The sequence below is a fragment of the Hemiscyllium ocellatum genome, chromosome 1, assembly GCF_020745735.1.
Source record: "Hemiscyllium ocellatum isolate sHemOce1 chromosome 1, sHemOce1.pat.X.cur, whole genome shotgun sequence".
Classification (NCBI taxonomy): domain Eukaryota; kingdom Metazoa; phylum Chordata; class Chondrichthyes; order Orectolobiformes; family Hemiscylliidae; genus Hemiscyllium; species Hemiscyllium ocellatum.
In genome coordinates this window covers 45,642,492-45,659,926 of record NC_083401.1, presented here as the reverse complement: position 1 = coordinate 45,659,926, position 17,435 = coordinate 45,642,492, and the positions used below count along the sequence as shown (strand labels likewise).

Below are 17,435 nucleotides of genomic sequence, written 5' to 3'. Positions count from 1 at the left end.
CTCCAGTGGTTCCCAGCATCATAAAGACTAGTCTTTAGCCACTTTGATTCACTCCATGTGACACAATAAATAGTTGGAGGCCCGTGATACTGCCAAGGCTTTGGGTCCTGACAATATTCTGGCAATAGTACTTGAAAATATATCACCATTCCTTCACTGTCACTGGGTGAAATTCCTGGAATATCTCCTTAAGGGCTTTGTGGGTCAACCTACAGTACATGGACTGCAGCAGTTCAAAATGGCTGCTCACCATCACTTTCTCAAGGGCAACTCAGGACTGGTAATACATGCTGGCCAGTCGGCGACACCTGTGTCCTATGAGTAAATAAAGTGGAAGATGTTCTACAACTTCCACCTCCTATAACCTTCTGTTGGTATAGTTAGACTGATGTTTGAACAGTGCATGTGAATATATTGTTCCAGAAGTCTATTGCGTGAACATGTCACATGGCCATCACAAGGTTTTCTTTTCCATGCTGCCGGGTCCTGCTCCAAGATCTGAAGCTGGGGCTGACTGGTACATCCTCGTGATTTGGAAGATGATAGGTGTCCTGTTAGGCTTTAGACATGGAGGCAACTAACAGTGCCTTGTCTAGGTGTATTTTCCTCTGCTGCAGCTTTTGCAGGCAGTGGAGTAGCTGGCAGAGGGAAGGTGAAAGACCAGGGCATCTCTGGATGTTTCCTTGTGAAATTGCTGGGAGCTTGACTGTTGCTAATCCTCCCCTGGGAACCTGTTGGATCCAGGTAGGGGGTACTGAAGTGAGATCAGTGTGTGCCTGCAACCCACGTAGCTGCAATAGAATGTAGATACTATTGCATCTCCTGCTGCAGAACCACTCCAGGACCTACACTTCTATGCACAGACGAATGCATGAACATGCATGCAAGCAAGTGTATGTACCATCACGTGCTTAGTCATGTGGGTGCACATGAGAAAGAGCCCAAGGAGTTAACACGTACATGTGAGTGAGTGTGAGCATATGCACACATGAGTACACAGGTCAACCTAATTATTTTCTGTGATCCTACCAAATTCTTTATTATTTCTAACTCTATCTGTTCCAGTCCTCTGTATACTGTTTCTACATTTTATTAAAATATCCTCCTCATCCCTGAACCCCTGCTGGATTATATTAAATGTTTTTCAGTGTTGCAGTTCTGTTAGCACTTTGGAGACTGAAACACTATACTGAAGTTCCTGTCTTATCCATGGGGAATGCTGCACCGTTAATTGTTCTGCATTACAATAAAACTAAAGTGTACTATATTCCCATCCTGGCCTCTTGGCTGGGCTTTAAATGTACAATGGTACTATTTTTGAAAAGAGCTGGTGAGTTCACTCTGGTACTACACCAGTATTTATCCCTTAGCTTTTCTTAAAAATAAACAAATTATCTAGATTAGATTACTTAGTGTGGAAACAGGCTCTTCACGCAATAAGTCCTCACCGACCCTCTGAAGAGCAACCCACCCAGACCCATTCCCCTTCACCGAACACTACGGGCAATTTAGCATGGCCAGTTCACCTAACCTGAGCAATCTTGGACTGTGGGAGGAAACTGGAGCACCTGGAAGAAACCCCATGCAGACACTGGGTGAATGTGCAAACTTGACACAGACAGTTGCTTGAGGCGGGAATTGAACCCAGGTTTCTGGTGCTGTTGAGGCAGCAGTGCTAACCACTGTGCCACTGTGTTATCATGTTGTTTGTGGGATTATGCTGTGTGCAAATTGGCTGCGTTTCCTATATTGCAGGAATGAATATATTTCAAAAATGCTTCATTGACTGCAAAGTCCTTAGGGAACTCCATGATTTTGAAAGAGGTATTAAATAAATGACAATTTTTAGTTTCTTATGGAAAAAAAGGGTGCATTATTACTGGAAAAGAAGTAGAAGTTAGAAGTTAGCAATAGCAATTTGACAAGCTAGTTATTCATGGCCATTGAGTTAAATCTCTCTGCATAACCTGCAATTTTTTTGTTAGCATATTAGTCAGTATCTCAATTGGTATTAAACTTATGAATTCAGCCAGCAAGGAGCTAAGCAGCGTTGTATATTTCAAAGATTAATTTGGTTGCTCTTTTTATTCAGTACGTTTGAGTCGGCTCAGACTTGAAAGGCTGAAGGGCCTGTTCCTGGGCTGTAAATTTTTTTTGTTCTTTGTTCTTCAATTCCAAAGTTATATTTTTTATAAAAGTAGAAACTTCAAATTCTAAAAGGAACTTCAAAATAATTAAACTTGACAGCTATACACTGAAGTAATTTTGTGATACAAATTATGAATGTAGCTGGGCACTGTGTGACTGGCTTGGCCAACATTTATTGGCCATCTCTAATTGCCCTGGAGAAGGCAGTGGTGAGTGGCTTCCTTGAACTGGTGTCGTCTGTATGCTTTTGCTTGACTTAGAATGCTGCTAAAGAGCGTATCCCAGGATTTGACCCAGTAAATGGAATGGTGATGAATTTCCAAGTCAAGGTGGTGAGAGGATTGGTAGTGTTCCCATGAACCTGCTGTCCTTTTCCTTCTCGTTGGAAGTGGTTGTGGGTTTGGAAGGTGCTATTGGAGGAGCCTTGTTGAATTTCTGTGGTGTATCTTGTAGATGGTACAACTTGAAGTAGTTTGTACAGGTAATCTGAAAGTAAATTTGAATTCTTCAAAATGATATTATCGTAAAAAGGTTTATAATTTTTTTCAGATGAACGTACCTATACATTAGGAGGGTAGTAGGCCACTCTGTCTCTTGACCCTTTTGTGCCATTTGATCGAATCATTGTTGATCTGATTATTCTCCATTTCTTCTTATCTCCAGTAAGCCTTCATCACCCTTGATTATCAGGAATCTATCTGCCTTTACCTTAAAAATATTCATGCTCTGCTTCCATTGTCTTTTGAGGGAGGAAGTTCCAAAGTGTCTCTATCTGTGTAAAAAAAATCTCCTTTCTATCAATCTTGATGGAATGACTCCTTATTTGTAAATAGTTCTTGATCCTTCCACAAGAGGAACATCAAATCACTTGTGATCAAGAATAGCTTCCAATTAGTCTTCATAGTTGTATATAACTGCGTGCCAACCTTTTGTGATTTGTGCACAACAATACCTGGATCCCTCTGTATCTTGGAATTTCACAGTTGTTCTCTGTTTAAATAATAGGCTTTTTTTCCTCCAACAATTTGACATGTTTCCATTTTGCATTCCATTTGACAGATTTTTGTCCACTCATTTATCAACCTATCTATTTCAGTCTGCAAACTCCTTTTACCACCTTGCAACATACTGCCCTATTTAGAACATAGAAAAATACAGCGCAGTACAGGCCCTTCGGCCCTTGATGTTGCGCCAACCGAAGCCTACCTAACCTACACTAGCCCAATAACCTCCATATGCTTATCCAATGCCTGCTTAAATGACCATAAAGAGGGAGAGTCCACCACTGCTACTGGCAGGGCATTCCATGAACACTCAACCCGCTGAGTAAAGAAATTTGTGTAATTTTCAAATTTAGCTACCATGCTTCTTTCCACTCTGCTGTCATTTATACATGCATTCACTCTGTTTTCAGCTGGACAGCCAATATTCTATACATGCTAATGTTACCTCCTATAACACTGGGGTTTTATTTTTTTCAATAACCTTTTTTGTGATACCTTGTCAAATGCCTTTTGGAAATCTAGTTGCAGTAGTATAAGTGTGCAGTCTGGCCTTTATTCATAGAACATGTTATTCCTTCAAGTCCAATAAATTTATTAAACGTGATTTACCTTTGATGAAACCATTCTGACTCTTTGTAATGACCTTGGGTTTTTCCAAGTGCCTAGCTATAACCTCTTCTAACACCTTCTTGCACAAATGTTTAAGATCATGGATAGGATGAATGCACTCAGTCTTTTCCCCAGGGTTGGGGAATCGAGGACTAGAGGGCATCAGTTTAAGTTAAGAGAGGAAAGAATAAATGGTAACCTGAGGGGTAACCTTTTCTCACACAGGGTGGTACGCATATGGAATAAGCTGCCAGAGGAAGTGGTTGAGGCGGGTACATGAACAGCATTTAAAAGGCATTTGGACAAATACATGGATAGGAAAAGTTTAGAAGGATATTGGCCAAGTGCAGGGAAATGTGGATGGATAGTTTGGTTGGCATGGGCCAGTTTGGGCCAAAGGGCCTGTCGTTGTGCTGTTGGACTCTATGACTCTATAAACTTCCCCATGATCAATGTCAGTCTAACTGGACTATAGTGTAACATGGGCTGCTGGATTTCTAGTCCACTGCTGCACTATCATATCCCCTTTCCCCAAGTAAGAAGCGGGAGTAGGCCATTCAGCCCCTTCAGCCTGCCCCACTATTTGATAAAATGACGTCCTATCTCATTTTTGACCTTTTTCTCCTGTCTAGCTCTGTGTGTATTTCGCTGTTTAAAATTTGCCAGTTTAATTTTGAGTTTCTGAACCAAAGTCATTCAATGAAAATTTAGTATTTGATCTTCTCCTTTCATAATACCAACTCTGCCAACTTCCCATTGAAATAAAGTAGTTCTTTAATAATCCTGGTATCCTGGCATGTATGAAATTAATTTGGCCCATGACCATCCATTTTGGCTGTGCATTATCCTTAACAAATAAATATTTCCTGATATCTACATTGCTGTTCAAAACAGCAATGCTGCTTCACTGGCTGTGAAGTGGTGCAGTTTCATGAGAAGAGGGAACGAGGTTGGGAAGTAAATCAATGTTGTTAATATGTATTGTGTTTGGGCAGGGTTGTGAAGGATGGGAAGATGATTACTGCTAGGATTCCAGAGGACGGGGAATATTGTATTGAAGGAACTCGCATGCTAAAGGGGGAAGAAAGCAGATAAGTTATTACTAAATTAGCTTCCACAATTTGAGACATTAGCACTCTTCCAGATGATTAGGTAGTTCAATACAAGCTGTGAATTTGCATTGAGGTGAGAGCAGACCTGGTCCCAGAATAGATCCATGAGCACTAAATTTAATAACCTTTTTCCAATGTTGTGATATCTGATGAAACAAAATGACCTGTTGTGACATTTTCAGGTTTATGACACTTCTTTTGTATTTTAACTGGCTTTATAATGCCACAGTTAAAATTAACTGTTCCTTTTTACCTTTTTGGAATCAGTTGCCTTGTGGCTCTTTCATAGGCATCATTTATGAGAAATAATGGTCTTATAAGAATGATTTGGAGGTGCCAGTGTTGGACTGGGGTGGACAAAGTTTAAAAATCACACAGCACCAGGTTATAGTCCAATAGGTTTATTTACAAGTACTAGCTTTCAGTGTGCCATTCCTTCATCAGGTGGTGGTGGAGTATAAGATCATGCTTACAGAATTTATAGCCAAAGGAGTCTAGTGTCACGGAGATGTGATATATGAAACCATTTTAGATGAAATCTTCAATTAAAGATGAAGACTTAATCTAAAATTGTTGAATGTATCACATCTCCATGAAACTGGACTCCTTTGACTATAAATTCTGTGATCATGATCTTCTACTGCACAACCACCTGATGAAGGAGCCGCTCCGAAAGCTAGTGCTTCCAAATAAACCTGTTGGAATATAATCTGGTGTTGTGTGATTTTTACCTTTTAAGAATGTAAGTCTTCCTTATGGTTTTATGTGATTAAACATGTTCTCTTATTTTGCTTTATTTAAGCATCGGCCTTGTCTTTAAATTGTGATTACTGGATACACTTGCATAAATTGTATTTTACTCAAGTGTCAAGAATGGACACACTAGTCATTCATATTCTGAAATCATCTCCTATTAGACCTGGAAATTCTGTACTCGTCAACATACAACATCTTAGCAACTGCGTCTGTTACTCTGCTAATGTGCATTGCAGTTTTATGTCAACCTTGTTAAATATAATTATAATGGAACAAATAACCATGACTATCAACTTAACCCAATTAAACAACGCTGACATACACCAGAGCACACTGTTTATGTGATGCATTTTCACCTTTTTGCATAAATGCTATGATGGAGATTTACAGTGCTGTCGATTTTATTAAGTATATATAAGTATATATGATAATTTTGAGTTCCTTTGCAAAACTTCGTTCTTGATTAGGTTGTGAAATATAAGATTTTGTTACAATAGTTCCAACTCAATCTATAACCTGTTAGATCTGTTTGATTTGTAATGATTGTGCTGTGGTTACTTTTCATCTTTTCTCATTTCAAAGTGCGATCTTCATGCTTGCTGTTCCTTGTGTTCTGAAATACCAATGATGATAATACATTTTTCTTCTCTCATCCTTAATAGACATATTCACATGCAGAGCACTATCTCCCCTTTGTTGCTCTCCTCCTTCCTCCTGTGAAGATGTATCATTCCGTGTGTGCTGGCAGCTCTTTGGTATCTCACCAAGGTTTTTGAAATGAGCTTAAAGAGCAAGTGTCAGCTTATCTGATAATGTGATAAGGGCGAAATCACTTTAGTTTGACGCCATCCTCAACATGAAAAGTTTTTTAACAAGAAGTTAACAATCACACAACAACCTGGTGTTGTGTGATTTTTAATTTTGTACACCCCAGTCCAAGGCCGGCATCTCCAAATCATGACTTTTAACAAGAAGAGTTGAGTGTGAAAAAGAATGGGGCACTAGTTTTCCTCCTGCATGTCTCGGCACAATCATCTGACTTTTCTTACCCCCTTCAAAAAAAATCAGAAACAATGTGCTCTTAAAATCAGACTAAATTTTCAGTTTTAATGTACTTTAATTTATTTGACTAAACTAGAGGCGTTGGGCAGCAAATCTCAGTTTATCTCTGGTAAGTGGTGAATTTTCCAAACTTACAAAAGGTGCATTTGAAATACTCAGACTGTGTTAGAGCTTTTGCAAAAAAAAATGCAGTGGTTTTGCTTAAGTAAATTTGAAGTAAAATTTAATCTGAATTGTTTACATTGGTATGAAGTTTGATTTATTTTGTCACGTTTGTTAGTCTATTTACATAAAATGGTTAATGTACAGAGGAGTTTCATACAAACATTACAAAAGTTTCAGAGTCCTTACAATCCTATAGTTGTAGCAGGTTTCGTGCCACCATTCATTAATAGCACAGCTGAAACTTTGCACAGTGCCCCAACTGAAGTGTAGTCACTATTTATTTAAACCTTGATGTTGGTTTAATGAATTAAAGCAACTTTTCTACTTAGGAATTGTCTTAAGACTTTTAATGTTCACCTCTTATATTAAGGGAAGTTATTATGTGTTTTGGAAGGCTGCTTTGTTGCATAAATTGAACATTAACATTAGTACTTCCATTAACACACTTTATACCATAAGAGACCACCATTGTGTCCATCGCTAATACAAACTGAAAGATACAGTGAGAAATGAGGTTTATACTGACAAGTTGATCCACTGCTTATTTTTTAAATTTACAATCATCCATTTTAATGTATTAACCCGATAAAGAATCCTGATATCATTTGACATTTTTAAAATTTAACTACGTTTTCTTGAGAGACGCCAGTTCTTTTTCTTCAATCTGTGACATATGATGGCATTTCACTTGTACTGTCTAATAGCTCGTGCACTCAGCATCATGAACACTTGTTTTGGTGAACACTTTTATGGATGTTAGGGTTGGCAAAAGTCCGCACAGTGCATGGTGCAAGAGCTTGATGACCAGTGGTGTGCCGCAAGTCTTTTAGTTTTATTATCTAGCATGCGTTTCTTAGAGGTGGTCTACAATCCTCCAGTTCAAGAACTTTGTTGCTTCTGATCATTTTCCACCACACAAATATGTATGAAAAAAATGTATGTAAACATATGTAATGAAAAACGTTGGTAACGTTTTACAAATTTGGCCTCGGTGAAGTGCAGTTGCAAATTGTCAGCAAGTTGACCAAACATTTACATTGGATTCAAGAAAGTAGGAATGAGAATAGCCCATCAGGCTCATTGAACCTGAACTTACAAATAGCCCACAGCCAAGAAATAACAAGTACATCATAAATGTTAGAGTAGGAGTGAAAATAAAAGTTACATAGGGTTCTGAGTTTAGGAGCATATAAGGACAGTTTTTAATCAAAAAAAACTCGGTCCTTATACGAGAGTGGGTGATGGCAGAGGCGTTAGTTGTAATAATTAGGATTTCTGGAATAGGGAGTGAATAAAAAGAGAATTAATTCTGAAGTACGCAATACAAGAAAACTGTAAAAATGTAGTCAATATAACAAAAAAAATTGAGAGAAAATTGCAGAGTGTAGTAGTCATGTCATTGAATGACTAATCCATAAACCTTGGCAAATGCTTTGGGGGCTGAGAATGTGTTGCTGGGAAAGCACAGCAGGTGAGACCGCATTCGAGGAGCAGGAGAATGGACGTTTCAGGCATAAGCCCTTCATCAGGAATGAGGTCTGGGGGCTGGGAGATAAATGAGAGGTTGTGGGGTGGGGGGAAGGTAGCTGAAAAAGCAGTAGGTGGATGAAGGTGAGGGAGAAGGAGGGAGAGATGGATAGGTCCGGAGGACGGTCCCGAGTTGGAGGCTTGAGACTGGGATAATATTGGGGGAAAGGAAATGAGGAAGCTGTTGAAACCCACGTTTATCCTATGTGGTTGCAGGGTCTCAAGGTGGAATATGAGGTGTTATTGCTCTTGGTGTTTGGCGATGGTGGAGGCCCAGGATCTGTATGTCCTTGCCTGAGTGTAGGGGGAGTTGAAGTGTTCAGCCATGGGGCAGTGGGTACGGGTGTCCCAGAGATGTTCTCTGAAATGATCCAGCTTCCTCATTTCCCCAGAGACCAGAGGAAGGGTCACTGGGCCCAAAACATTACTTCTGGTTTTTCTTCACAGATGCTGCCAGACTGCTAGGCTTTTCCAGCATCTTCTGTTTTTGTTCCATGTTATTCCAGCCATTTGGTTTGTCTCCAGCACCACCTTATTTTTAATTTTTTGTGTAGTATCTCTCAGCCTGGTTTAATCAGATTATAGGCCGTCCCTTCCGATGTTATTCAGCTATTGACACTTGACTCACGCTGTCAAACATTCTTTGTCACCTGCAGAGCCTTTATTTATTTCACACTCTACTCACCCCATTTGTATAATCTTTTGATCTGTCTGGCCAGAAATTCAGTGTTCTGTGTGCTTTCCTCTCATGTCACCTGACAAAGGGGCTATGCTGTAAAAGCTTGTGATTTCAAATAATCCTCGTGGACTATAACCTGGTGTTTGATGAAGCTCTGGCAGTGTGCACATGGCATTTTGAATGAATGTACATATGGTCATCCTGACCTAACATTGTGAAGTTCAACTCTAAGATCAAAAATGTTGTCATGATTATAAGTAACCTAAATTTCCAACCAAGAGTGCAACAAACTGACAAAATTGCCTGCATTTAAAACAATATTTGAACGTTTTCCAGTTTTGCACAGCTTTTGTCAACTGTTACTAAAATACTGTGGAATTTAATCTGAAGACATGTAGCTCAATATAAAGAGATTATGAATTATTTTGAGAAAAGAAAGTATGAATACTATGAGCACATAGCGAGCTAGCAGGTGAATTAGGCAGCATTTGACTAAATTTTGGGTCGACCCTTTAGAGAGTTAAACTCTCATAAAGGGTTCTTCCTGACTGACATTCTTTTGTGGTCATAATGAAAAGAGAAAAGTAAATACGTTGCAGGGTAATTACCCCAGAGGCATGTATTTTAATGTGTGTAGTCAATCCCTGTTTGCATTGTCTATTGAAAGGTTCAACTAAAACATTAACCTGTGTTTCAGATGCTATCTGACTTGCTCTGTGCCTCACATTTTCTGTTAACACGAGATGTTTTTAATCTGCAGTATTTTGAAAAAAATATACTCTATAGTAAATGAGATCCCAAGAATTTTTGGAAGTTTAAATTGTTAGATTCACAGGCAGAGGGGCTGGATGTGACAAATTTGTCACAAATAAAGATCCCTAATCATGTTCACAATATGTTCTTCTATATTCAGACTTCTATTGTGTGTAACATGAATAGTGCTGTGCAAGGTGTAAAATTGTTTAGAAGTGTCTGAATATTAAATGTCAGTTAATTGAGGTTAGCTGAGACATTAAAAGTAGAAAAATTGAATGAATTCCTATGTTATCAATGTTACTCAAATTGTGAATGGAGCTAAGCACTTTGAAAACATCAGCAAATGTCCCACATTTTTACAACAGAGAAGTATCTCAAGATGGTTAAGTTTTGGAGGCTTCCCTCAGGAACTCTGCAAACATGTCTTTCAGTTACGAAAACAATGTTCCTCCGCCAAAACTGAAGCTGGTGTTTCCCCATTTCCTCGCGTGATTTCAGCTCTATTTGGATACCTTGGCTGCACATGCTGTCAAGTGTTGCTATCAAGGTTGAGTCATTCACCCCCTCATTGCTGGAAATTAGCTCTTGTGACCATGTGATGTAGAATCAGAAGAAGGTCTTTCAACCCATAAGGTTTGCTGTGTGAGTCAGAGAGATCATGGCCAATATGATCATTTTCAACTCCACTTTCCCACCTTATTCTTATACTCACTGATTTTATTTAATGATTAAAATTCAGGCTATCTAGTCTTGAATATACTTAACAAGGCAGTCTCACTGGCCATCTGCAATCGAGAATTCTGTGGTCTGCAGCCTCTGAGGAAAAAAAAAGCTCCTCATTCCTGTCTAAAATGGGTGACCCCTTCTTCTGAGATTGTGCTGTCTGGTCCTAGATACTCATAAGGGGAAACAACCTCCAGCAAATACCCTACCAAGTGCTGCAATAATCGTGTATGTTTTAGTTTGGTCACCTCTCATTCTTCTCAACTCCAGTGAGTACAAGCCCAATGTACTCAACCTTTCCTCAAGAAAATCCCTTCACTAAGGTTCAAATGAGGTCCGGAGTTGAATGGCTCAGGTTGAATGCAGTTTGTTTGTTGATAGACAGGTTATTGGTCATTAAATTTCATTTCATAGCACCATTGATAAATTCTTCTGTTGCTTTGATGTTTTAAAGGTACTTGAAGCGGTCTTTGGAGGATTGGCTATGTTATGCTTTTTGTGGGCAAGATATGCCTGGGTATTTCCCTACATTACCAAGGAGGTGCCATAAGATCGTAAGACAGGAGCAGAAATTAAGCCATTCAGCCCATTAAGTCTGCTCTGCCGTTCAATCATGGCTGATAAGTTTCTCATCCCCATTCTCCTGCCTTTTCCCTGAAACCATTGATCCTCTTGACAATCAAAAACCTATCTATCTCAGTCTTATATATACTCAATGACCGGGCCCCCACAGCCTTTTGTGGCAGTGAATTCCATAGATTCACTACGCTAGCTTAAAGTTCTTCCCTTTTACTCTAAAGCGGTGTCCTCAGGTCTTCATCTCTCCTACCAATTGGAAGCATCTTCCCAACATCTTCTCTGTCCAGGATAGTAGCTATACTTGATAAGTTTAGCAGAGGGCGCAACTATTTATGCAACACAAATCTTCTGCATAGCATCCAGATATTTTGGGGATTTATATATAGTCTTTACTGTGTCAAGTACTGCACCCATCCTTATGCTGGTGTCATGAAAAGTGACTCCAAATTGACTTGAAGATGAACATTCGTGACCTTAGGCAGAGTGCTGCTAAGGATTATTCACTTGGCAGTACTGGCTGAAACTGGTAGTGAACTGGTCAGCTATGTCTTTCATGCTATGATGCAGCAGTGAATTCATGACTGTTTCTTGAACTAATTTTGTAGAACATTGGATCTGTTACTCACTACCTCTGACTAAGTAATAGAAGTTGGTCGATATTTCTGATTCATGAGTTTTAATTAAATATATAGAAGTCACTTCACATGTATGGTCTTGATGGACTGTATGGTATCTTTCCCGTGCTTTACGTTTCTGTGCCATATGATGGATTACTTTGAGTTGCAATCCTAGACAAAAATAGAAACTATCTTGCACAGCAACAGAGAGTAAAGCAGCAGCAAGATAAATGAAAATAATGATATCAGTTGAGAGAATAAAGTTGGCTGCCTAACAAAGGAACATGCTGCCCTTTTCTGATTTTGCCAAGAACCACCAGAACAGTCGCATCAATTTTGGTTTAATGACTGATTCAAAGCATCTCTCTATAGTGTACTGTACTATAGTACAATTTAATGTCAATTTAGATTATGATCATATGCTCTTTACATTAAATTCACACCAATAATTGGAGTAATTGAACTGAATTTATTCAGGTGTAGCTCTGAACTACCTATGCATGTTCTTAGAATGTCCTGATATGCCTTGTATTGAACTACTTTTGATATGTTTATATGGTTACATTATTATTGCAGACAATTTGACTGTACCAAAGTCTAACAAATAACAATAAATAAATGACTGGTTAATCTGTTTCTGTTGGCATTGATTGTTGGCAGTGTTTAGAACACTAAAAAAATCACAACTTAACTTTGAAGAGTACCGTGGAACCTTCATTATCTAATCTTGAACATAGAAGACACTTGGTGTTGAAGTCCTAGCCAAAATATGGCACTATGCATTACGGCTCAGTCATACAGCATCCAAGGAGCAGGAGAGTCGACGTTTCGGGCATGAGCCCTTCTTCAGGAATGAAGAAAACTTTCCTCATTCCTGAAAAAGGGCTCACACCCGAAATGTCGACTCTCCTGCTCCTTGGATGCTGCCTGATCTCCTGCGCTTTTCCAGCAACACATTTTCAGCTCTGATCTCCAGCATCTGCAGTCCTCACTTTCTCCTAGCTCATAGTCATATGTCAACTTAGATTATGTTCTTGATTGCTGGAGTGTTGCTTAAGCCTACGGCCTTTTGACTTGAACAAGAATGAGTTGATCTTATACTGTATGGTGCAGCTATGTTCCTGAAAATTGTTAATTGATTCTTTTTCTGCAACAGTAAGAATAATAAGCTCAACAATATTTCATTGTTGGAAAATAAATGACTGAAATGTTTCTATGAAATGTAGGCATTGCAGCATTTTGGAAGGAGCTTTTTCATAAAGAATATGCCTTTTCTATTGTCCCACTGTTATATTACAATTTTACATTTTTCCTTTTCCTCTCATGGTCTAAGAATTATAACCCATACAATTGTACAGCACAGAGAGGGGCCATCATGCTTACGAAGCCTCTTTGGAAACAGCAGGGTGGTGGTAATTTCAGAGAGTCTTGTGATTTTTTTGTTTCTCTTTTCCAGTATAAATTTCCAAAGATCATCTGGTCCCTTGTATTTTTTTTCAAGGAAGTAAATCATCTGCCAATCTTGCCTGGTCTGAATTGGTCAATAATATATATTTTTTAAAAATATATAAACACACACACATGCATATAGTCCCATAGCAATGTGTTTGCTCTTTATAGTTGTCACTGAAATGGCCACGCTTGACTGCAACAAAGTCTAAGTACAGGAATGGTACTAGTTGGACTGACCGGTATTGACAATGGCAAATCCTTATCAGCTTTTCTTACTTGTCATTGTTATAATCCTAGGACTCATTCCTAACAGCATTGTAACTGTTGCTGCACACTAAGGACCGCAGCAGTTTAAATAAGTAGCTCATGAAGAAGACTGACATGGGATTATTTCTAGAGGTTTTCAGGCTTACGAACAGGCTGAATAGATAGATAGGGTGAAGCTGTACATCTTTCTGTAAAGAACAAAGACAAGAAGACAGATTTAAAATGATATGCTAAAGAAGCAATGCTGAATAGAGGGGAATAAATCCTTCTCCGTGTTGCCAATGTTTTTTAAAAAAAATGGAATGCATGACCTGGAAATGTGGACCATATCCAGGCTTGGGCTGAAAAGTGGCACGTAACATTTTGTGCTCCACAAATGCCAGGCAATCATCATCTCCAATAAGAAATAACCTAACCATCACCTGTTAGCATTCAGTGCTGTCACCATTATTTAATACCCCCCCGCCAACATTCTGGGGCTTGCCATTGACCAGAAACTGAACCTGACTTTTCACATAAATATTCCGGCTGCAAATGTAGGTCAGAGACTAGGAATCTTGCAGTCAGTAATTTCCCTCCTGACTCTCAAGGCCTGTCCACAATCTACAAGGCAAAAGTAAGGAGTGTGATGCAATACTGCCCACTGGCCTGGATGAGTACAATTCTGACAGCACTCGAGAAACTTGACACCATCCAGGACAGGCCACTTGATTAGTAATGCATCCATTCCCTCCACTATTGACAATTCACACCACTACTACTGAATATCTACATGAGGCATTGCAGGAATTTGCAATGCTTCTTACACAGCACACTCCAAAGGAACGACCACTTCCATCTCTAAGACCGAGGAACACCATCACCTGCAAGCCACTCAGCATCCTGATTTGGAAGTACCTTGGTGTTGTTGAATCAAAATCCTACAGTTTATTTCCTGACAGCATTTGGATCTCTCAGCGTGGTTCAAATGAAATCCGACCCTAAGGAACGGTTTTCTTTCTCCCCAATGCTAGTTCCTGTGCCACATGAATTAGAATCAATTTCTCCCAGGCAAATCTTTGGGTTATGCACATTCCTCTCCAGTTGTCTTTACCCTTAACCAAATGAGCTACGTTCAAGTTGGCAATCTGGAGTTTATTACCTTTGTAGTTCCGCTTTTGAATTTAGCCTTGGGCTGCTCGTAATCCTTGAACAAGCTTCTTGTTGCATGGTAACCATGTGGACAATGACAACTGAATCCTTCCTGTCCCACTCCAAGTTCCTCTCTAGCCCTGAAGAGATGCCCTTAACTTTGGTATCAAGTAGGCAACACAACATTCGGGCATTATTTGCTGCATGAAACATTATAGAGAGATGGGATACTTCTGGATGAGGTTTGGAAATCCCACTTCCAGACAATTTAAGGCTCCTTAGATAGTAAAGTAGCTGTAAGCCAATGGGCATTAGTGCAGATGTGTTCACTGCTGGCTGATGAGATAGGAAACCTTGTCATAAGATGCTCCCACACAAGTCTACTCGGAAGTTGATCAAGATTAAACTCTCAACGAACAAAGTCATGGAGTGAAAAGAAAACAAAAATATTGCAAATGTTGGAAATTTGAATTAAAATGTGACAATGGAAAAAGCGGTCAGCAGCTCAGGCTTGCTCTGTCGAGAGAACACAGAGGGATTGTTCTGTGCAACAATCATTTTGTTTTGAAGTGCTTTGTGACAGCTTGATGATGACATGCTTTATAAGTGCAAGTTTTTTTTCATGCTAGATCCCTGTTCTGTTGTTGCTGGCTAGCAGTTTGCTACTTTTTTGCCAGTGATAATTTGAAATGAATTTTCCTCCCTTTTTAACAATTTTCACTTACTATGTCCCTTGTTTTGAGTGCTATATATGGGTAGATCAATTAATTACTAGAAATATTCACTGCCAGTGTGTAATCTGTTTGACAGTACCCTGCATTTATGCACGTGCTTTTTGTCATTAACTTGTTTTGTCGATGTTTTTCATTTTTGTTGCTTGTTTGCTTGTGAGTTACTATGGTAGGTTGTTCAAGTGGTCGTGAATTCATTTTGAATTTTTACAGGATTGGCAGGTTATTCAGTCATACATTACAGCTGAGTCTGACTTATCACATCACTTAGTTTTCAAACATTTGGTACCTGGATTTCTGACCAGCATTCTTTCCTTACCGGGCTGGGCCACAAAGCAAACTTACATGGCCCCATGTGATAGACTATGGATCAAACTGGGATTTGTGTATGGCGCACTTGCAACAGCATTCCTTCTTGGTGTTTAGTTTGAAAAGTTGAAGTAGAGATCAACAGTCTTTGCTAAACAAACATGCAGCGATTTCATTTTTGTTAATTAATTGCCATCTATTAAATAGAAAGCTATGCATCAAAGTGAGTTGAAAAACAAAACAGTTTGAAGATAATCAGTGGCCTCGTAGATTTGACCGAAATAAACTTTTCTATTCACAAATACCTGAACTATAAAATTGGGCATTAATTAGTGGTTATGTAAAGAAAGCTTTTGGGGGATATCTACATTGATTACAATCCAGGCTGATAACAGGCTCATTTGTTTCATTTGTGCTTAGATCTGGAAGACAGAACAAACTCTGGATCCTGGGGAGCAGGAGATCAGCCTAGTCCATCCAGGGTAAGTAACAGTTGACTATAATTTTACAATCTATGCTAATTTGTGTGCAACTTACTGTTATTGAAATGTCATTTTTATTTTGAAGAATCATTATGGCGATAAAACTTAAAATTGAAACACATGACTGAAGATGGTGATAATCAAAAATCTATTGTACGATGTTGTGAAATTGGTGTTCTTTTTATGCATACCTTTGCCCCTAAGCATGCATATTTCATAAGGAGTGCTATTCCGTATGGGAGAAAGAATCACATTTTTTGGACCATTGGAATCTCTTTTGGGGCAGAAGTGACCTGTACAAGAAGGACAGTTTGCACCTAAATTGGAAGGGGTCTAATATACAGGCAGGGAGATTTTCTAGAGCTGCTTGGGAGGATTTAAACTAGTAAGGTGCGGGGGTGGGACCAGAGCTAGAGGGCATAGGTTTAGGGTGAGAAGGGAAAGATATAAAAGGGGCCGAAGGGGTAACTTTTTCACACAGAAGGTGGTACGTGTATGGAATGGCTTCCAGAGGAAGTGGTGGAGGCTGGTCCAATTACAACATTTAAAAGGCATTTGGATTGGTATATGAATAGGGAGGGTTTGGAGGGATATGGGCCGAGTGCTAGCAGGTGGGACTAGATTGAGTTGGGATATCTGGTCAGTGTGGACGGGTTGGACCGAAGGGCCTGTTTTCATGCTGTACATCTCTTTGACTTTGACTCCCATTGCTCTGTTTTGTGTGTGCCACTTTCTTGAAAGCCAGTTTGGTAGGAAAAAATTTAAAATGACTGTATACTGTGTCACCAGGACATAGTTTTCTCAACCCAGGGTCACCAAAATGTTCTTTAAAATCTGAGTGACAAAAGCAGCTTGCATTTTCTTGGCATCTTGAACATCAGAAAATGTTCCAAGGCAATTTACAGAATTTATCAGTTAGAAATAGACACTTGGCCAAAGAAGGCTATAACATGATGTGATTTTTTTTGGAGGATCATAAAGATGGAAAAGTTGATTCTATGGAAAAGGTTGAAAATACGGCCATCAGTGATGGGATGAAGTTAAACTGGGGATCTGTTTGAAGAACACAGAATTCTTAGCGGGTCTGGAGATGTCGAATGCTTGCATGAATGAATGTTTCCTAATGATTGAATAGCTGGCTTTCAACTAGGGGTCAAATGAGTTGCTTGGCCTGCAAAAGTTCAAAACTTCTCAGTGGCTGGGAAGAAGGATAACTTAGTGTGAGAACACACAGGTTTTGGTGAAACCTGAAGGTGATTGTTTCATTCTTGCAACTTACAAGTAGAATAAATTTCAGCTATTCTGATTGGATACTGGGCAAATTTG

The 17,435-nt window shown here is 39.2% G+C and overlaps 1 protein-coding gene across 7 annotated transcripts in view; it reads left to right on the top strand.

The window, feature by feature from the left end:
* The window catches only part of tcf4 (transcription factor 4), a 606,468-nt gene that overhangs the window by 136,920 nt on the left and 452,113 nt on the right, over positions 1–17,435 (top strand). For all 7 annotated transcript variants that reach the window (XM_060851162.1, XM_060851233.1, XM_060851285.1 and 4 more), the window contains one exon: positions 16,048–16,109. In XM_060851162.1, the coding sequence (XP_060707145.1) occupies positions 16,048–16,109 (62 nt within the window). The remainder of the gene's footprint in view (positions 1–16,047; positions 16,110–17,435) is intronic.